The sequence below is a fragment of the Diabrotica virgifera genome, chromosome 5 (genome assembly GCF_917563875.1).
Source record: "Diabrotica virgifera virgifera chromosome 5, PGI_DIABVI_V3a".
Taxonomy (NCBI): domain Eukaryota; kingdom Metazoa; phylum Arthropoda; class Insecta; order Coleoptera; family Chrysomelidae; genus Diabrotica; species Diabrotica virgifera.
The window spans coordinates 212,937,520-212,957,217 of NC_065447.1; the positions used below are offsets into that span (position 1 = coordinate 212,937,520).

The 19,698-nt window shown below is 32.4% G+C and overlaps 1 protein-coding gene across 4 annotated transcripts in view; it reads right to left on the minus strand.

The window, feature by feature from the left end:
• LOC126884602 (cyclic nucleotide-gated cation channel subunit A) overlaps positions 1 to 19,698 on the minus strand; it is an 839,335-nt gene that overhangs the window by 414,996 nt on the left and 404,641 nt on the right. For 2 of the 4 annotated variants that reach the window (XM_050650603.1, XM_050650602.1), the window contains exon 2: positions 4,534 to 4,841. The exons of the other annotated variants lie outside the window; for them this stretch is intronic. In XM_050650603.1, coding sequence (XP_050506560.1) covers positions 4,534 to 4,719 — 186 coding nt within the window. In that variant the 5' untranslated portion in view covers positions 4,720 to 4,841. The remainder of the gene's footprint in view (positions 1 to 4,533; positions 4,842 to 19,698) is intronic. 4 annotated transcript variants of the gene reach the window in all.

The window sequence follows — 19,698 nt, forward strand, 5'->3', positions numbered from 1 at the left end:
ACCACTATCGCCAAAATGGTTTATGTAGTTGTAGTACACGACGTTGTAGTTACGACGCTAAATTTAATAGGGCAATCTGAGTTCATTTATCGGCAATCCCAATATTTTTTGTTTAATCTTTTTTGAACAGAAAAAAAATCTATTCTAGATTCGATGGACACTAGATAATTTGAGAGATAATACTAGAAAGACGACCATTTATAACGCTTAAAGTGGAATCGAGAAACATTACATTTGACTTCATACATTTAATTTATAAATAACTTTGAAAAACTTCTGATACCAGAATAAAAAACCGCTAAACGCAATAAAAATAAGTGGCGCATACAATATTCCAGCTACAAAAGAGCTGATATGAACATTACGTGGCGCGAAAATGTATTTTCATTTTGATGGAAAATAAAATCCTGGTTTTATTTTAAAAAATGTTTCCATAATATTTGCAAAATTTGAAGTAAAACGCGCCACAAAAGAGCTTCAAAATACAAACTCTATCAAAGTTACTCTTTTGTGGCGCGGTTTACTTCAGCAAATACAGGGTGTCCACTTATATTTTCCCCCATTTCAACTGCCTATAACTTCTAAACGGCTCAAAATAGAAATATGCGGTTTTCGCTGAAATGTTTTATTTTAGTAAAAGTTTTGTCTGAACGGATTGAATTTTTTATATCGCTTTCACATACGAAAAAAAATGCCGGATTTTTGATAAAAACGTTGTTGACTTTTTTTTAATGGAACACCCAGTATATTTTTTCGTAGATTGAAAGAAAAGTCATTCACCTATCCAGCGGTATAAAGTTTTTCCAAATCGGTTGACAAATAACTGAGTAATTAATTTTTAAAATGAGGGGTGCAACGTGGATATCACATACCTAAATAACATAAATGAGAATAATGATATTATGTTATGTGATTTCCACATTGCATCTCCCATTTTAAAAATTAATTGCTCAGTCATTTGGCAACCGATTTTAAAAAATTTTATATCGCTGGATAGGTAAATGACCGTTTTTTCAAGATACAAGAAAATATACTGGGTGTTTTAATAAAAAAAGTTTTTCAAAAATCCGTCATTTTCTATTTAAAAGCGATATAAAAAATGGTCACTTACCTAAAAAGTTGAAAAAACAGTCATTTATCTATCCAGCGCTATAAAAATTTTTAAAATCGGTTGTCAAATGACTGAGCTATTAATTTTTAAAATGAGAGATGGAATGTGGAAATCACATAACTTGGTTAGTTATTTTATTTAGGTATGTGATATTCACGTTGCACCTCTCAGTTTAAAAATTAATTACTCAGTGATTTGACAACCGATTTTGAAAAACTTTATATCGCTAGATAGGTGAATGACCTTTCTTTCAATTTACAAAAGAATATACTAGGTGTTCCATTAAAAAAAGTCAACAAAGTTTTTTTCAAAAATCCGCCATATTTTATTTCGTATTTGAAAGCGATATAAAAAATTCAATCCATTCAGACAAAACTTTTACTAAAATAAAACATTTCAGTGAAAACCGCATATTTTTATCTTGAGCCGTTTAGATGTTATAAGCAGTTAAAATGCGGGATAATATAAGTGGACACCCGGTATTGTGGAAACATCTTTTAAAATAAAACAAAATTTTTATTTTCCATCAAAATAAAAATACATTTTTGCGCCACGTAATATTCATATCAGCTCTTTTGTAGCTGGAATATTGTATGCGCCACCCATTTTTATGGCGTTTAGCGGTTTTTTATTCTTGTATATTTATACTGTGTATAATTTTGAATTACATGATTATTTACATGATAACTCGTTGCGATTACCAAAGGGAAGCCTGGGCCTAGATTCCGTGCACTGTAGATATCTACACGTCGCTTTCTATCGATGTCAGTTTTCGTAAAAATATTTGAATTTTTACCTTTAATTGAATTATTTTCTAGTTTTGCTAGGTTATACTCTAATTGATGCTGAAGTGACACTAGGGCCGGTTGTACGAACGCTAATCAACAATGATCACTATCAAATATTTAATTACTCTCAAAACTGTCAATGTCAACTATGGTTGGGTTGCTAAAATATAATTGATTACAATTCTGAGACTATAATGAATTAATATAACAATAATTATTAACATAATTGATAACACATCTCATAATTTTAATTAATTATGTTTTCAGCAACCCAAACAAAGTTGACATTGACAGTTTGGTGACAGTAATTAAATATTTGATAATGATAATTGTTGATTAGCGTTCGAACAACCGGCCCTAAGTAAAACAAGAAAATATTTGAATTAAAACTAAAAATTAAAATATATTGAAATCGCGCCGATCGCTTTCTATTAATGTCAATATATTTGAATTTTTAGTTTTAATTCAAATATTTTCTTGTTTTACTAAGTGTCACTTCAGCATCAATTAGAGTATAACCTAGCAAAACTAGAAAATAATTCAATTAAAGCTAAAAATTCAAATATTTTTACGAAAATTGACATCGATAGAAAGCGACGTGTAGATTTCTACAGTGCACGGAATCCAGGCCCTGGTCTAGTATGTACTAGTATTTTACAGTAAAACAGATAAGAGTTCGCCTATATAAGTTGAATTGTTCGAGCTTTATTTTCAGTCGTGATTTGAGATTCGCGTATTAAATAAATAAATTGTACAAATTAGATATAAATTATGTTGTTAGTATATTATGTGCTATAAATCATTGTAAATAGTAAATAGAATAAATAATCTCTCTCTTCAATCCTAACTCCCTGGATTGAGTGTAGTGGTCGACGTGATGTCGTGTATTGTCCGTCTCCAAAGATCTCTGTCTCTGGTCATTTCTTTTAACTCATGCATATGTCTTTTGCATATTCCTGTAATTTGATCGATCCATCTAGTTGGTGATCTTCCTCATGATCTTCGATCTTCCACCTTTCCTAGTATAATGAGTCTTGCCATGTTTTCTGTGTTTGCTCTCATATTATGTCCAAAGTATTTTAAATGTTGGAGATGGACTTTACTGGAGAGTCGTTGGCTGACTTTTACCTCTATTAAAATTGAATTATTATCATTATATTATCCAAATTTAGCAAATATTATGGAAACATCTTTTAAAATAAAACTAGAATTTTATTTTCCATCAAAATGAAAATACATTTCGCGCCACGTAATATTCATATCAGCTCTTTTGTAGCTGGAATATTGTATGCGCCATTCATTTTTACGGTGTTTAGCGATTTTTTTATTCTTGTCAGGAGTTTTTCAAAGTTAAGCGTTATAAATGGTCGCCTTTCTAGCATTATCTCTCAAATGATCTAGTGTGCATTGCATGTACACTAGATTTTTTTCTATTCGAAAAATATTGAAAAAAAATATTGGGATGGCCAGTAAATGAACTAGGATTGCCCTATCAAATTAAGCGTAGTAACCACTACAACTACATAAACCATTTCGGCGATAATGGTCAAATGGATTATATTTTGGAAATTGGTAACTTCGAAACGGCTTAACCGATTTTGATCACTAAACATGAGTTTGAGACGTATTGACAAGTAGTATCTGATGCATCTAAGGTCAAGTATGATAACTCAAGATACTACAGGAATTATGGAGCTTGAAAACCCGTTTTTCCCATAGGAAATAGATTTGATCACATTTATGAAGCCTCTAACTTAAAAAATCGAAGTTTCCCACATATGAGGTATACATTGTTAAACGCGTCTAGAGTCCTCCTAAAAACGCTCAGTTATTGGCGCAATTCGTAGGTTGAAATTTTGAGTAATTGTCGAGAAACCAAAATTTTCAAAGGTTAGTTTTTCAGTTTTTCGGCTATACTGAGCCGTGTGTATATCTGATCCTAACCGCTTAAACACCACTTGAAAGCTTAACTCAACGCTATTGATTTGGTGTATCTGCGGTTTTCCTGTCTCTCCTTGAACCTAAGATATATACGGTCAAAAAATATGCCATTTTGTATCTACCTATACCTATAGCTGGCTTATGGGTAGTCGAAAGTCACAAACTACACCGGTTTTGAATCGGCCCTGACTCCCCTTGAAACACAGAGAAAAAATTAAGATCGGTGTAACTTTTCCACACACATACACACATACACACATATAAGGATTTTCACCTTTTTAAATAGAAATTGAATAAAATTTCTGAGCTCGGTAACTTTTGAATGGTATAACTGATTTTTAAAATTAAACATGCGTTGGAAAGTTTATAAGAAGCCGCAAAGGTCGGACTTAAATTTTAGAAATTTTTGTGAGTTTTGGGGACGAGAACGAAAAACAGACCCTAAATGGGAAGGGCCGTAAAATCCACAACCTTGGACCAAAATGGATGATTCACATATGGATGGACTTAATTTTCAATTCAGTCAGATTTAGATAATCGAAAATTTCTTGTATCATAGTGTCGCATGTACGGAGGTTGTGCGCCACTGGCGAGAACTGCCGTTCGCTGGGACAATAATTAACCATTTTCTTTTAAAATAAAGTGTTAAAAGTATAATAAAAAAATAAAAATCAGTAGGTATTACAAACTTACTCTTTTTCGCAGAAGACTAACTTCCAACGACGACTTGGTGCAATCTTCGCAATAATATTTGGAAAGTCGATTCCTTAAAGGTCGTAGGTCATATCCTTCGAGACCGGAACATTTGTCACATATATTGCACGTACAAGTTTCGCACTTAAATCTAGCACGTTGGATTAAACACTTAGAGCAACTCATTTAGATGCAATTTGCTCAAATTGGGTTATTAAACACGTTAAAATGTAAAGTTCAAAATTCACGAGAACAATAAAAACAAAATTACACTTGTATTCTCTACAGCTGGGTAGTGCTACGAAGTGCTTAAATTAGTAGAAAAAGATTTATGTACTATTATCTTCAAAATTTATCTAGTTTTAAGAAAAATGCATTTAACGAAAAGATACAAAATAATTTGATCGTGTTCACTTGTCTATGAAAATACCATACATCTTATCTATAACAGACAAATGCCCCATAATCATTATAAGTCAGTTTTTAAAACAATACAGTAATAAAGAAACAAACGCTCATAATATGGTATTCATCGATTTTAAGAAAGCATATGATAGATTTCCTCAAGAGATTCTGTGGTGGACACTAAGTAAGAAAGGAGTACCCGGTGAATATGTAAAGAGTGTGAAAGATTCATATGTATGAGGGAAAAACAACTAGCTTTAGGACAGGTGCGGGAGAGACTGATACATTTCATATGAAAGTAGGATTGCACCAAGGCTCGGTGCTTAGTCCTTGTTTTTATTATCAATAATTTTAGATCAGATAAGAGCGAAACTACAGGGTAACATTTCCCAATGCTTAATGTATGCTGATGAGGTGGTGTTGTTGGGAAATACTGATGGCAAATTTATTTAGGACAAAAACTGGAACAGTGGAAATAAGTTCTTGAGGAAAAAATTTTAAAAGTTAATACGACAAAAACAGCGTATTTGGAATGTTCATTTAACGATGAGTTACTACAAATAAAATGATATCTTTGGATGGTGAAATGATTGTGAAAAGTGAGAGTTTAAATACCTTGGATCAGTATTACAGAGTAATGGGGAAATAAATGGAAATGCATACAATAGAATTAGGGTTGGGTGGCTGAAAAGGAAGGAAGCGAGTGGTGTGTTTGTGACAGAAAAATGCCAATGAAGCTGAAAGGAAAGTTCTATAAAACAGACGTAAGACCGGCTATGATGAACGGAACTGAATGTTGGTCAGTTAAAAAGAAAGAGGAACAACGAAAGCATGTGGTGGAAATGAGAATACTTAGATGGATGAGTGGAGTAATAAGAAATGATAAAATTATAAATAAGTATATTAGGGAAAGTCTAGGGGTGGCACCAATTGATGCCAAAACGAGAGAGCATCGGTTAAGATGGTTTTGGTTATGTTTAAAGTCGAACCGGTTATCATCCAATACGAATAATTGCTGAACTGGGGGTTTTTTGAAGAAGCAGAAGATATAATCGTTAAACTTAAAAAGCGTTCTTGTGCGAAATAAAAATAAACTTCTAAGTGTATAATAATAATATTTATATTAGTGCTGAGGTTAACATTTAATTTAAAATGGCCAGTGGCGGAACAGGAACAATCCGAAAGGAAACCTATAGAAAGAATGAAGAACTATCTGATAGTGGCGACGAAGAATCTAAGAAGAAAAAATATAAAGAAGATAAATTATATTTTGAAAAGAGTAACCTGACGAGACGAACACCGAATAAAAGCAACGACACAAATGAAGAGATGATAAAAATGATGCGGGAAGTTATGTGGAAAAATGATGAAATGATGGCAGAAATAAGAACCATACGGAAAGACCAAAAAGAAACGATGGAATATATTAAGGAGCTGAAAGAAAAAAACGAAAAATTGGAAGAAGGTTTAAAAATGGCAAACAATAGAATAGAACAATTGGAAAAAGATAGACGGAGAAATAATATAGTATTAAAAGGCCTAACACTAGATGCTACCGACGGAAAGCCTGTAAAGGAGTCAGTAGAACACTTCATAGGAAGAAATCTGAAATTAGAGGTCAGACTGAGAGGAGCGGTGAAGATCGGCGACCAAATCTTTGTAGCAGAAATGGAAAACCTAACGGATAAGATGAGTGTACTAAAAAACAAAGGAAAACTGAAAAATCTACAGGGACAAAAGGTGTATATAGAATCAGATTTAACAAGAAAGGAAAGGGAAATACAAGCAAAAATTAGGAAAATGGCAAAAGAAGAAAAAGACAAAGGTAATACTACGAAGATAGGATATATGAAACTGGAGATTAATGGAAAGGAGTGGAAATGGGACCATAATAAAGAGAAACTTATACTAACTCACAGAAATATCGGGGAAGGGACTTCAAAAAACTAAAAGAAAATAATGAGACCGGACCCACAACAATGACAACCAAGGCAATGAATGGGAAAAGCGATAGGGAAAAAGATGATGCAAAGGTAAACAAGGATGAAAATAGGAAAAAGGGGAAAGCTAGATTGCAGAAAAAAGGAGAGATAAAAATGGGAACATGGAATGTGAGAAGCATCAATGGAAAAGAGGAAGAACTGGTAGAAGATATGATAAGACAAAAAAATAGAAATACTAGGAATAACAGAAACGAAGATGAAAGGAAAAGGTCTTAAGAAAATACACAAAGGATATTGGTTACTTTGGGTAGGAGCGGATACAAAAGAGAGAGCAAAAGAAGGAGTCGGGATAATAATTGCACCGAATAGACTACAACACGTTATAGAAGAAACATATGTTAACCAGAGAATATTATCGGTGAAAATTAAACTGATGGACGAAGAAATATGGACAATAATAACAGCCTACGGAGTAAATGAAGATGCAAGAAAGGAAGAGAAAGATAAATTTTTCGAGGAGCTCCAAATGCAAATTGATAATGGGGAAGAAAACATAATTGTAATGGGAGATCTAAACGGTAGAGTCGGAAACAACAACAGCGGAATAGAGGAGTGCATGGGAAAAGAAGGAGAAGAAATGCTAAACAGAAATGGTGAAAGAATAATAGAAATATGTATGGAGAATAAACTAGTTATAACAAATACAAAATTTAAACATAAAGAAGTACACAAATACACGAGAGTACAAGACAGCAGAAACGAAAAATCAATCATAGATTACTTTTTGGTAAGCAGCAACAAATGGAAAAGAGTACAGGATACGAAAGTGAAAAGAGGCTCGGAGATTGGCAGTGACCACCATCTAGTAATAATGAGAATGAGAACAACAGAGGAAAAAGAAGAAAAGAGAAGAAAGGTAGTAAATGAAAAAATAAAAAGTTACAAATTAAAAGAGGAAATATATAAGAAGAAATTCCAAGAAAAATTAGATAATACTTTGAAAGGTAGGGCAAAAAATACAAATATAGAAAAAAAATGGGAATATCTAAAAACCAGCATAATCAAAGCAGCTGAGGAAACTTGCGGGAAAGCAAAAATAGCAAACACTAACATGAGGAGAACAGAATGGTGGACGGAAGAAATACGAGAGAAAATAAAGAACAAAAAAGACAAATGGAAAAGATACCTAAGCACAAAACACCCGGAAGATTACGAAGCATATAAAGAAAAAAGGAAAGAGGTTAAAATAGCGGTGAAAGCAGGAAAGGAAAGGTCATGGGAGATATTTGGACAAAAAATGACAAAAAATTATAGGGAAAACCAAAAACTCTTCTACGGCGCATTAAAACAACTCAGACAAAAGAAAGAGCACACGATGCCGAATATAAAAGACAAGAATGGAAACGTACTAACAGAAGAAAAACAAATAATGGAAAGATGGAGAGAACATTTCAAAGAGCTAACTCATGTAGACAAGGACAACATAGGGGAGATACAAGAAAGGAATGAAGAACAACAAGTGGAATCCATAACAAGAGAGGAATTAGAGAAAGCAATAGAAAGAGTAAAACTGGGCAAAGCACCAGGCAAGGATCATATCACCCCGGAAATGATAAAATTCATGGGGACAGAGGGAATGGATAGCATGAAAGAACTAATGAATGATATCATAAATAGAGCAGAATTACCAAAGGACTGGAAGAAAGACATTATATTACCAATACACAAAAAGGGAGACAAGAGAAACTGTAATAATTACCGAGGTATCACCATATCAAGTATCCCTGGGAAGGTATTAGCAAGAATACTAGAGACAAGAATAAAAACACAAATAGAAACAACTATGGAAGACACACAGTGTGGATTCAGGAAGGACAGAAGCACGCAAGACCTAATATTCACATTAAGACTAGTAAGTGAGAAGGTAATCAAGAAAAATAGAGAGATACATATGTGCTTCATTGACCTGGAAAAGGCGTTTGACAGAATCCGAAGAAAGGACGTTTGGAAGACACTAACAGAAAGGGGAGTCGACAGACACATAATAGAAGTAATAAAGGATATGTACAAAAATAATACAAATACAGTAAGAACCAATAACGAGGAATCCAGAGAATTTTCTACAAGTCAAGGCGTCAAACAGGGATGCGTGCTGAGTCCACTGCTATTCTCAGTGGTACTGGATGAAGCGATAAAGAAAGCCAAGAGAAGAATGAGAAAACTAACATTAGGATACTGGCAAATGAAACAGACTCAACTATCGGAGCTACTATTTGCAGACGACATGGTATTGATAGCAGAAAACAGAGAAGACTTACAGAACAATCTTGAAATCCTAGAAGAAGAACTATCAAACATAAATATGAAAATTAATACAGAGAAAACAAAAACAATGATAATTTCAAATACGAGGAAGACACACGCAATAGAATTAGACGGGAAACAACTAGAGCAAGTGGAATATTTTAAATACCTAGGAGTAATAATCGAATCAAATGGTAAACAAGACATGGAAATAAACGAGAGAATGGGACGAACAGGAAGCTTATTTAACACTATGAAAACAACATTTTTTGGGAAAAAAGGGATACCGGAAAAAGTAAAAACGGCAGTCGTTAAATCAGTAGTTAGACCAACAATCATGTATAGCAGCGAGACATGGACATTGACGGGGAGACAAAAATCCAGAGTCAATGCTATGGAAATGAGGTTCCTGAGGAAAATAGCAAACAGAAAAAGGACAGACAAAATACGAAACGAAACAATTAGACAAAACCTAAAACTAGAACCAATCAATGAAAAAATAGTAGAAGGACAACTTAGATGGTTCGGGCACGTGTGTAGAATGTCGAACGAGAGGCTAACAAAACGAGTGTTCGAAACGAGAGTGCAGGGGAAAAACAAAAGAGGGAGACCAAGAGTTATGTGGGTAGATGAAATCAGGAAAGAAGTCGAGAAGAAGGGATTGACATTGGAAAGTGCAAGAAACCTAGCGCAAGATCGGAAAGCATGGAGACTACAATGCCAAACTCAACTCCACCAGCCTTACACCTAAAGGTAGAAAGGCTTAGGACTAAGTAAGTAAGTAAGTAAAATGTAAAGTTCAAAATTCACGAGAACAATAAAAACAAAATTACACTTGTATTCTCTACAGCTGGGTAGTGCTACGAAGTGCTTAAATTAGTAGAAAAAGATTTATGTACTATTATCTTCAAAATTTATCTAGTTTTAAGAAAAATGCATTTAACGAAAAGATACAAAATAATTTGATCGTGTTCACTTGTCTATGAAAATACCATACATCTTATCTATAACAGACAAATGCCCCATAATCATTATAAGTCAGTTTTTAAAACAATACAGTAATAAAGAAACAAACGCTCATAATATGGTATTCATCGATTTTAAGAAAGCATATGATAGATTTCCTCAAGAGATTCTGTGGTGGACACTAAGTAAGAAAGGAGTACCCGGTGAATATGTAAAGAGTGTGAAAGATTCATATGTATGAGGGAAAAACAACTAGCTTTAGGACAGGTGCGGGAGAGACTGATACATTTCATATGAAAGTAGGATTGCACCAAGGCTCGGTGCTTAGTCCTTGTTTTTATTATCAATAATTTTAGATCAGATAAGAGCGAAACTACAGGGTAACATTTCCCAATGCTTAATGTATGCTGATGAGGTGGTGTTGTTGGGAAATACTGATGGCAAATTGATTTAGGACAAAAACTGGAACAGTGGAAATAAGTTCTTGAGGAAAAAATTTTAAAAGTTAATACGACAAAAACAGCGTATTTGGAATGTTCATTTAACGATGAGTTACTACAAATAAAATGATATCTTTGAATGGTGAAATGATTGTGAAAAGTGAGAGTTTAAATACCTTGGATCAGTATTACAGAGTAATGGGGAAATAAATGGAAATGCATACAATAGAATTAGGGTTGGGTGGCTGAAAAGGAAGGAAGCGAGTGGTGTGTTTGTGACAGAAAAATGCCAATGAAGCTGAAAGGAAAGTTCTATAAAACAGACGTAAGACCGGCTATGATGTACGGAACTGAATGTTGGTCAGTTAAAAAGAAAGAGGAACAACGAAAGCATGTGGTGGAAATGAGAATACTTAGATGGATGAGTGGAGTAATAAGAAATGATAAAATTATAAATAAGTATATTAGGGAAAGTCTAGGGGTGGCACCAATTGATGCCAAAACGAGAGAGCATCGGTTAAGATGGTTTTGGTTATGTTTAAAGTCGAACCGGTTATCATCCAATACGAATAATTGCTGAACTGGGGGTTTTTTGAAGAAGCAGAAGAGAGAGACCAAAGAAAACCTGGATGTAGACTCTTAGACAGAACATGCCGGTAAAGGGGAATGTTGTTGATATGACCAAGATAGAAACTTATGGAGAAATTTAATTAGGGACGCCGACCCCGGATAGGGATAATGACAGATAATGATGATGACATATATACTATGTATAAGGTACAGATCATTCCAAACCCTTTTTTTCAGTACGTCACAGATTATAGAATTCTCTCTAACGAATTATAGTTGGAAGTGACAGAAAAAACGTACCTCTGTGATTATTATACATTGAACTTAGATAATTATGTATTCCTTGACGGGTATTTGCATATTAAAATGGCTTATATTTATAGATGTATAATTGGTTGAAGATTACAATATTCTAAATACATAACCAATCAATGATGCGAATAAAGATAATTTGACACAAAAGGAATCGATCGTGACAGTATTTTCACAATATTTTATGGTAAAATGACAATAATTTTAATTTCTAGGTTACTTTTTTTCAGCGACGTAGATAAATATAAATATTTTATGCCATTGTTATATTTGGACATTGCATTGTGAAATTTGATATTATATTTATTTATTTTTACATTAATAGTTATTTATGATATAAGTGTTAAAAGTACACGTTTAAGGCACGCATGTGAAAGTTTGCAGAATGAGCGAAAGCGAGTTCGACAATTCACATGAGTACCTTAAAAATGTACTTTTTAACACGCATATCATACAATATTTTTTCTACAAACGTAATTACAGGACAATATCTACAAAAACTTTTACTTGAACTTGTCTCACATTCTAATTTTATATTTTTTTGACATTACATCAAAATTGCATATACGGTCAATACGAACTGCAGTGCCTTAACATTTTTTTAAAGCACTAGTTCCTTAAAGTAGCATTTTTAACGCTCGCATGGAGTGCTAAAATAGTTATTTTCCTAACAAGTGCAGAAAGTCATTCTTTTCCGCACGCGACTGCAGTTTGCCGAACGACGCGAAGCGGGAGTTCGGCCAGCAGTCGAGTGCGGAAATGAGACGTTCTGCAAGGGTTAGGAACAATATCTTTTCTAAGAGTCTTTAAAAAATTACCAAATCTTAATCAATTAATTTAATTAATATGAAAATACATACACAAATTAATTCTTTGACAAGGTTGTCAAAACCAAACTTTCAATATAATTAGTTAGCATGACGACGATCTTGGTTTCCATGACGATGATTCAAAACGACTTTTATTGCCTACCGATTTAACTTTCGAATATTAGGTCAAAATAATTTTATTTCATCGAATTGTCGCGTTAATTTCATTAAAACAGGAACACAATAAGATATATTTGAAATAAATTAGTAAATAATATCTAAATATTAGTTTATTGCATGTATTATAATTACTTTAAGGCCATATTAACATATCTAAATTAACACGCGTGCGGAAAAGTAAAAACCGCGTGCGGAAAAGTAACACGCGTGCGGAAAAGTAACACGCGTGCGGAAAAGTGAAACTTTCTAAACTAAAATGCGTGCGCGAAAGTAGACATTTTTGCACGCTCGTAGAATAATTGAATTTTTAACACGGTTGTAGACAAAATATTTTAAATATTAGTATTCTGGCAAATATTTGTATAAATATTGATGTTTATAAATATAAATATAAATATAAATATAAATATAAATATAAATATAAATATAAATATAAATATAAATATAAATATAAATATAAATATAAATATAAATATAAATATAAATATAAATATAAATATAAATATAAATATAAATATAAATATAAATATAAATATAAATATAAATATAAATATAAATATAAATATAAATATAAATATAAATATAAATATAAATATAAATATAAATATAAATATAAATATAAATATAAATATAAATATAAATAAATATAAATATTCTGACAATTGTCTTAACTAAAATGTCATGTAATGATTTGCGACATTCTCTATATGAAGTCAAAATTAATGACGCACTAAAAAAGGGTTTGGGATCATCTGTATATACTGTTATATTTCTATTTCATATGAAAATTAAATTTTGATAATTATAAACAAAATTCAATTTAATATAAAATATTTTCAATTTTCTCAACCACGGGCATATAAATTTAGAACAACCTGTATACAACAAATTGTTATGTTTAATTTTAAGAAGTGATTAGAAGAAGCTTACGAAACTCGGGACAATGCGCCGAGAATAAACAAAGTGAATGGCGCGTACCATTATCGTTGTTCGCGGAAGGTTCGATCATTAGCCTATGCTAAATAAGACTCAGTTGAAATAGATAATAGGTCATTATCGTTGTCCGCGGAAGGTTCGATCATTAGCCTATGCTAAATAAGACTCAGTTGAAGTAGATAATAGGTCATTAAATTTTGTAAATAGTAGAAAGTAATTTTAGAATGGGAATTAACTATTTTTTTTTGAAATCCATTAAGCATATTTAGAAAGATTAAAAATTGGTTTTGAGGAATACTGCGAATGAGAGTTGGTGGTGGAAGGTTGATTTGTGAATCTGGAAGGGATATTTAGAAAGTAGTTGAATGACTGAAAATAGAGATCAGAATGTTTTGAGCTGTCGAGAAGTGAAGTCCAGTAGTAGACGGTAGTGTACGGAGAGTGAGAAAGCCGGTGTAGTTCCGTGAGTGTGGAGTATTTATCGTGGAACGAGAGGTAAAGAACAGGTTGAGAGTAAAGAACCTCCTTGAGCCAAGAGTTCCCGGTAGCTGATTGCAGTTTCGAAAAAGGTAGAACACAGCATCACGACAGAAGCAGGAACGAGAGCTATACGAGCTAGTTTCAAAGGAGAACATTACTGGAAGCCAGGACGAGGTTTTGATCGCAGCCAAGGATAGCAGGAAACGGGTCTTGTGTGAAGACATTCTCAGTTCACCAGAAAAAGGTCAGTCTCATTTGTTTGGACATTAATGTATGGGTTTTTCGTATTAAATACCACATTTAAAATTGAAGAACATAATCAATAATATCAGAAAAGCTTCATCAAACTTAAAAAGAATTGTTGCTAATAAATCATAATAGTTAAATGTTAATAAAAACTTTCAATTGGAAACCAAAAGGAAATAAGATTCCCATGTGTAAATGTTATGTTTAAGAATAATAAGATATAGCAAATATTAAGCAGTGATTGCCATTTAAATAAAATAAACAATATTTTTTATTATAATTGTAACCCATATGTGTGTATTATTTTACTCTTTTCTTTCCTATCCCGATTAGGAACCATTGAGAAATACTTAGAAGCCACGTAAGTAAGTAATTAATTTTATAAAAAGCCCTGAGATTGAAAACATATTGATATGTGATCTGGTAAATTAATTATATTATTATTAATGCATTGATTAAATTAAATGACATATAAGAATATTATCTCATATCAATAATCAAGATCTCAACAACTGTCGTCCAACGTGGAGGGCATTGAAAAGTATTTCTAGTGGCAAATTTGAAGGATAGAAAGAGTAAAGCCGGTATTTGAAAATTTATATGCCTGTGGTAAAAAGTGAGATACTTACATTTGATAACATAAAATTTTAGATCTCTTTAGGTACAAATTTTACATAACTGATTTAATATTTTATTTTTACGATATTTACATTTGATATATTTATTGACAATTTATAATATTTGGGTGAGAAAAAGTCGTCTTGGTAACATACTAGTAAAATTTCATATTTGGCGGGGATAGTACTTCTTGAAAACAAATGTCTGTGACAAGAAGCCAAAGCAAAGACAAAAAAAAAAAACAAAAAGAACATTCAGACCAAGAAGATATTTTAGACACGACAATCATGGCATCAGAACAGCAAGAATTATCAGGAATAGATAAACTATTACAACTGATGCAACTCCAGTCACAAAAACTGGATGAAGCAAAAAGGACAATGGATAAAAATCAAGAAGAAACATCAATGAAAATGGGATAAATAGTTATGAGTTGAGGCACAGGAACTCGGAAAAGATCCGAGGAATTTATAATATTCACGATGTATACAAATATCACGAATAAAAGACAGAATTACATGAAGTAGATAGTAAGTTAGGATATAAGACGTAGATTAAAGTAAGGAAATATACAGGGAGTTGGTTTTGCCTCGAGAAAATTTATTTAAAAATGCAGATAAATTTTATCGAATACAAGGCGGGGATTTGTTATATTTCTATTTGATATGAAAATTAAATTTTGATAATTATAAACAAAATTCAATTTAATATAAAATATTTTCAATTTTCTCAACCACGGGCATATAAATTTAGAACAACCTGTATACAACAAATTGTTATGTTTAATTTTAAGAAGTGATTAGAAGAAGCTTACGAAACTCGGGACAATGCGCCGAGAATAAACAAAGTGAATGGCGCGTACCATTATCGTTGTTCGCGGAAGATTCGATCATTAGCCTATGCTAAATAAGACTCAGTTGAAATAGATAATAGGTCATTATCGTTGTTCGCGGAAGGTTCGATCATTAGCCTATGCTAAATAAGACTCAGTTGAAGTAGATAATAGGTCATTAAATTTTGTAAATAGTAGAAAGTAATTTTAGAATGGGAATTAACTATTTTTTTTGAAATCCATTAAGCATATTTAGAAAGATTAAAAATTGGTTTTGAGGAATACTGCGAATGAGAGTTGGTGGTGGAAGGTTGATTTGTGAATCTGGAAGGGATATTTAGAAAGTAGGTGAATGACTGAAAATAGAGATCAGAATGTTTTGAGCTGTCGAGAAGTGAAGTCCAGTAGTAGACGGTAGTGTACGGAGAGTGAGAAAGCCGGTGTAGTTCCGTGAGTGTGGAGTATTTATCGTGGAACGAGAGGTAGGCCAGGTTGAGAGTAAAGAACCTCCTTGAGCCAAGAGTTCCCGGTAGCTGATTGCAGTTTCGAAAAAGGTAGAACACAGCATCACGACAGAAGCAGGAACGAGAGCTATACGAGCTAGTTTCAAAGGAGAACATTACTGGAAGCCAGGACGAGGTTTTGATCGCAGCCAAGGATAGCAGGAAACGGGTCTTGTGTGAAGACATTCTCAGTTCACCAGAAAAAGGTCAGTCTCATTTGTTTGGACATTAATGTATGGGTTTTTCGTATTAAATACCACATTTAAAATTGAAGAACATAATCAATAATATCAGAAAAGCTTCATCAAACTTAAAAAGAATTGTTGCTAATAAATCATAATAGTTAAATGTTAATAAAAACTTTCAATTGGAAACCAAAAGGAAATAAGATTCCCATGTGTAAATGTTATGTTTAAGAATAATAAGATATAGCAAATATTAAGCAGTGATTGCCATTTAAATAAAATAAACAATATTTTGATTATAATTGTAACCCATATGTGTGTATTATTTTACTCTTTTCTTTCCTATCCCGATTAGGAACCATTGAGAAATACTTAGAAGCCACGTAAGTAAGTAATTAATTTTATAAAAAGCCCTGAGATTGAAAACATATTGATATGTGATCTGGTAAAATAATTAGATTATTATTAATGCATTGATTAAATTAAATGACATATAAGAATATTATCTCATATCAATAATCAAGATCTCAACAATACATTTATATAATATCATACAGCAAATCAAATCCAAGTAAATAAACGATGACACTATTTGGACCGCGTTATGTAATAGCGGATTAAGCGCCAAAATGTAGTTTTGAGATAAATCGGTTTAAAGATTTTAAATTTGTTTTTGGTACTATTTCTAAAATATAGTACTGATATGTTTCATATTTAATATATTAATGCAAATGTAAATAGACTTTTACATGTGTTTAAAATTTTTTAAAAATAAGTTATATTTTAAAAGTTATTCGATCAAATGTCGCTTAATTCGTTAATGATTTTTTAAGATATGCATGAGTTAAGATCCGAATAGCGGATTAAGAGACATATTTGGCGCTTAATCTGATGTTACCTTACAAAGGATGTCTTTTAATTCGATATCTTTAACGTTAGTAAATATGTTATGTTTTGTAATAAAGAATTAACCGACTATTCGTGGCGCTTGATTCGTTATTACACTTACAAAGATGCGGATTTTTGTTTATGACAATGGATTATGTACCATTATTGGCGTTTAGTTCGATATTACAAATCCTAGTGTGGGATTTTTTTTAAGAAAATAAAAAATGTCGCTTAATACAGGCATTTAAAAACAGCTTTTTTAAATTTTTTTACAAAAAACATATTTTTATACATAGATTTGCACCCTAGCTGCAAGATGGCACTATTATCTCGATTTTGGACTTTTGGCGATTAATCCGTTATTACATAACGCGGTCCATTTAACACCGGATGAGAATTGGATCCCACAGGAAGACTCTCTTTTATTAAATATTCATTGACGAAATAATACGAACTTTTCTTTAAATATAAGAATATAAAAAATGTAGAAAACGAAATTAAAATCTGATACTAGGTGGACAATAGCAAACAACTAAAAACGATCTGCAACGACTTCTACATCACTTTACTGGAACAATCAAATATTTTTGTTAAAATATTCTATTAGTACATAGAAAACTTTTACATTTCGTACAAGAATGTAAATATATCTCTGAAAGAATAGTTAATGTAAAAGTCAAACTTGATGTCAGATATCTGAATGTGATACCAACCTAGGCACCTGAGAACAACAGTAATACTACCATAAGAGAAAACTTCTATAAACACATTCATTCTATAATAAACGTGATTCCAAATGACGAATATGTAATCATTATGGCTGCTTTTACCGCCCGTGTCGGCAGTAATATAGTTCCAAGAATATAACAGCGGTTTAATGAAAATATCAGAAATGAAAAGGGAGACCTTTTGACGGATCTCTGCAGCATAAATGAAATAAGTATTAATGTTCCCCCACAAAGAATAATGCACATACACTTTTGAAAACACTAAGGGACAAAGATCTACATATAATGAAGATATCAAATATTTGATGTGAGAGAACTAACATCAAAAGAACTAGAAAATGATCATAAATTAGCATTGTGCAAAATCTGAATGAAAACACATATATGTGCTAAAAAAACACCAGAATTCACCACAGAGTAAAAAGCAAATAGGATGACTCCTAATGATACCTAGTCCAAAAAGTAATACAGAAAGAAGCAGAAACATAATATATATCACAGAAAGTGGTGGAGTCGAAGAAAGCTGGGCAAAATTTAGGTCTAATATCTTAGTCTCAGCCAAGGAAGTTCTTGGAGATAAAGAATATTAATAAAAATAAATCGTTCCCAAGGCGAAGAAAATAAAAAAAAGTTTACCTAAAATACGTGTCAACCAAGACACTAGAGACATACGATAATTTCAAGACAATAAGAAACGAAACACATGCACTTGTAAGAAGAATAAAAAACAACAAAATGGAAGTCAGAATAAGTGGACAACTTACATAAGTTTTAGACATAGGCAGCAGAATAAGACAGTGGGACCCATTAAGCCCTATTCTCTTCAATTTAATCATGGATGAGAAAGAAAATACAGAATGGGATACAAAGAAGTAAACATATACACTATACACTGTTACAAAGAACATGCAATATTGACAGCTCAAGATGAAGATAGTCTATAACGCCTGGTCCAGAGATTTAAAATAAGAGCAAAGGAATTTAATATCCCAAGATCAACTGCAAAAGACATCAATCAGATGTAAAATAAAAATTGGTAGCAGCAGTATTGAACAAGTAATGGAAAGAAAATATCTTGGAATTACACTGTCTAGCTATGGAGACCTGGACAAAAAATGAGAGATCAAGTACAAAAATCAAATAGGCTGGCAAGATGCCTTAATAACACTATATAGCGAAACCGACATATCAACACTGAGATGAAGTCAAGAATGGGACTAGCCAAAAAAATGGGGATACCAGTAGGAGATTCTTATTCGTATACGTTGCTATTTGCTGACGATCAAGTTGTGATTGCTGCTGATAAAGAAGATGCCAGTTACATGATTAGAAAATTGAAAGAGGAGTACCGAAAATGGGGTTTGGAAATGAGCATGGAGAAAACTGAATACCTTGTAGTCGGAGGGCATACTGAAGACTTAGAATTAGAAGGGGAATAAATAAACGGATGTGATGAATTTAAATATCTAGGTTCTCTTTTTGACAAAAACTCCACGTGCGGTCAAAATATAGAATATCGAATAAGTCAAGGAAGAAAAGCTACAAAACATCTGAATGGCATTTGGTGGAGAACAGGACTGCAAAATTAGACAAAGAAAAAAATCTACCAAACTATAGTGGAAGGAATTGTCCTGTACAACTCGGAAGTGTGGGAAGTAAAAGAACGACAAAATAAAAGACTTCAAGCTTTAGAAATGGACGCGCTTAGAAGAAGCTGCAGAATATCTAAACTACATCATATCCCAAACGAAGAAATAAAAGAAAGAATGGAAGTAGAAAAGGATATTATAGACAGAATAAAACAAAAAAGATTAATATGG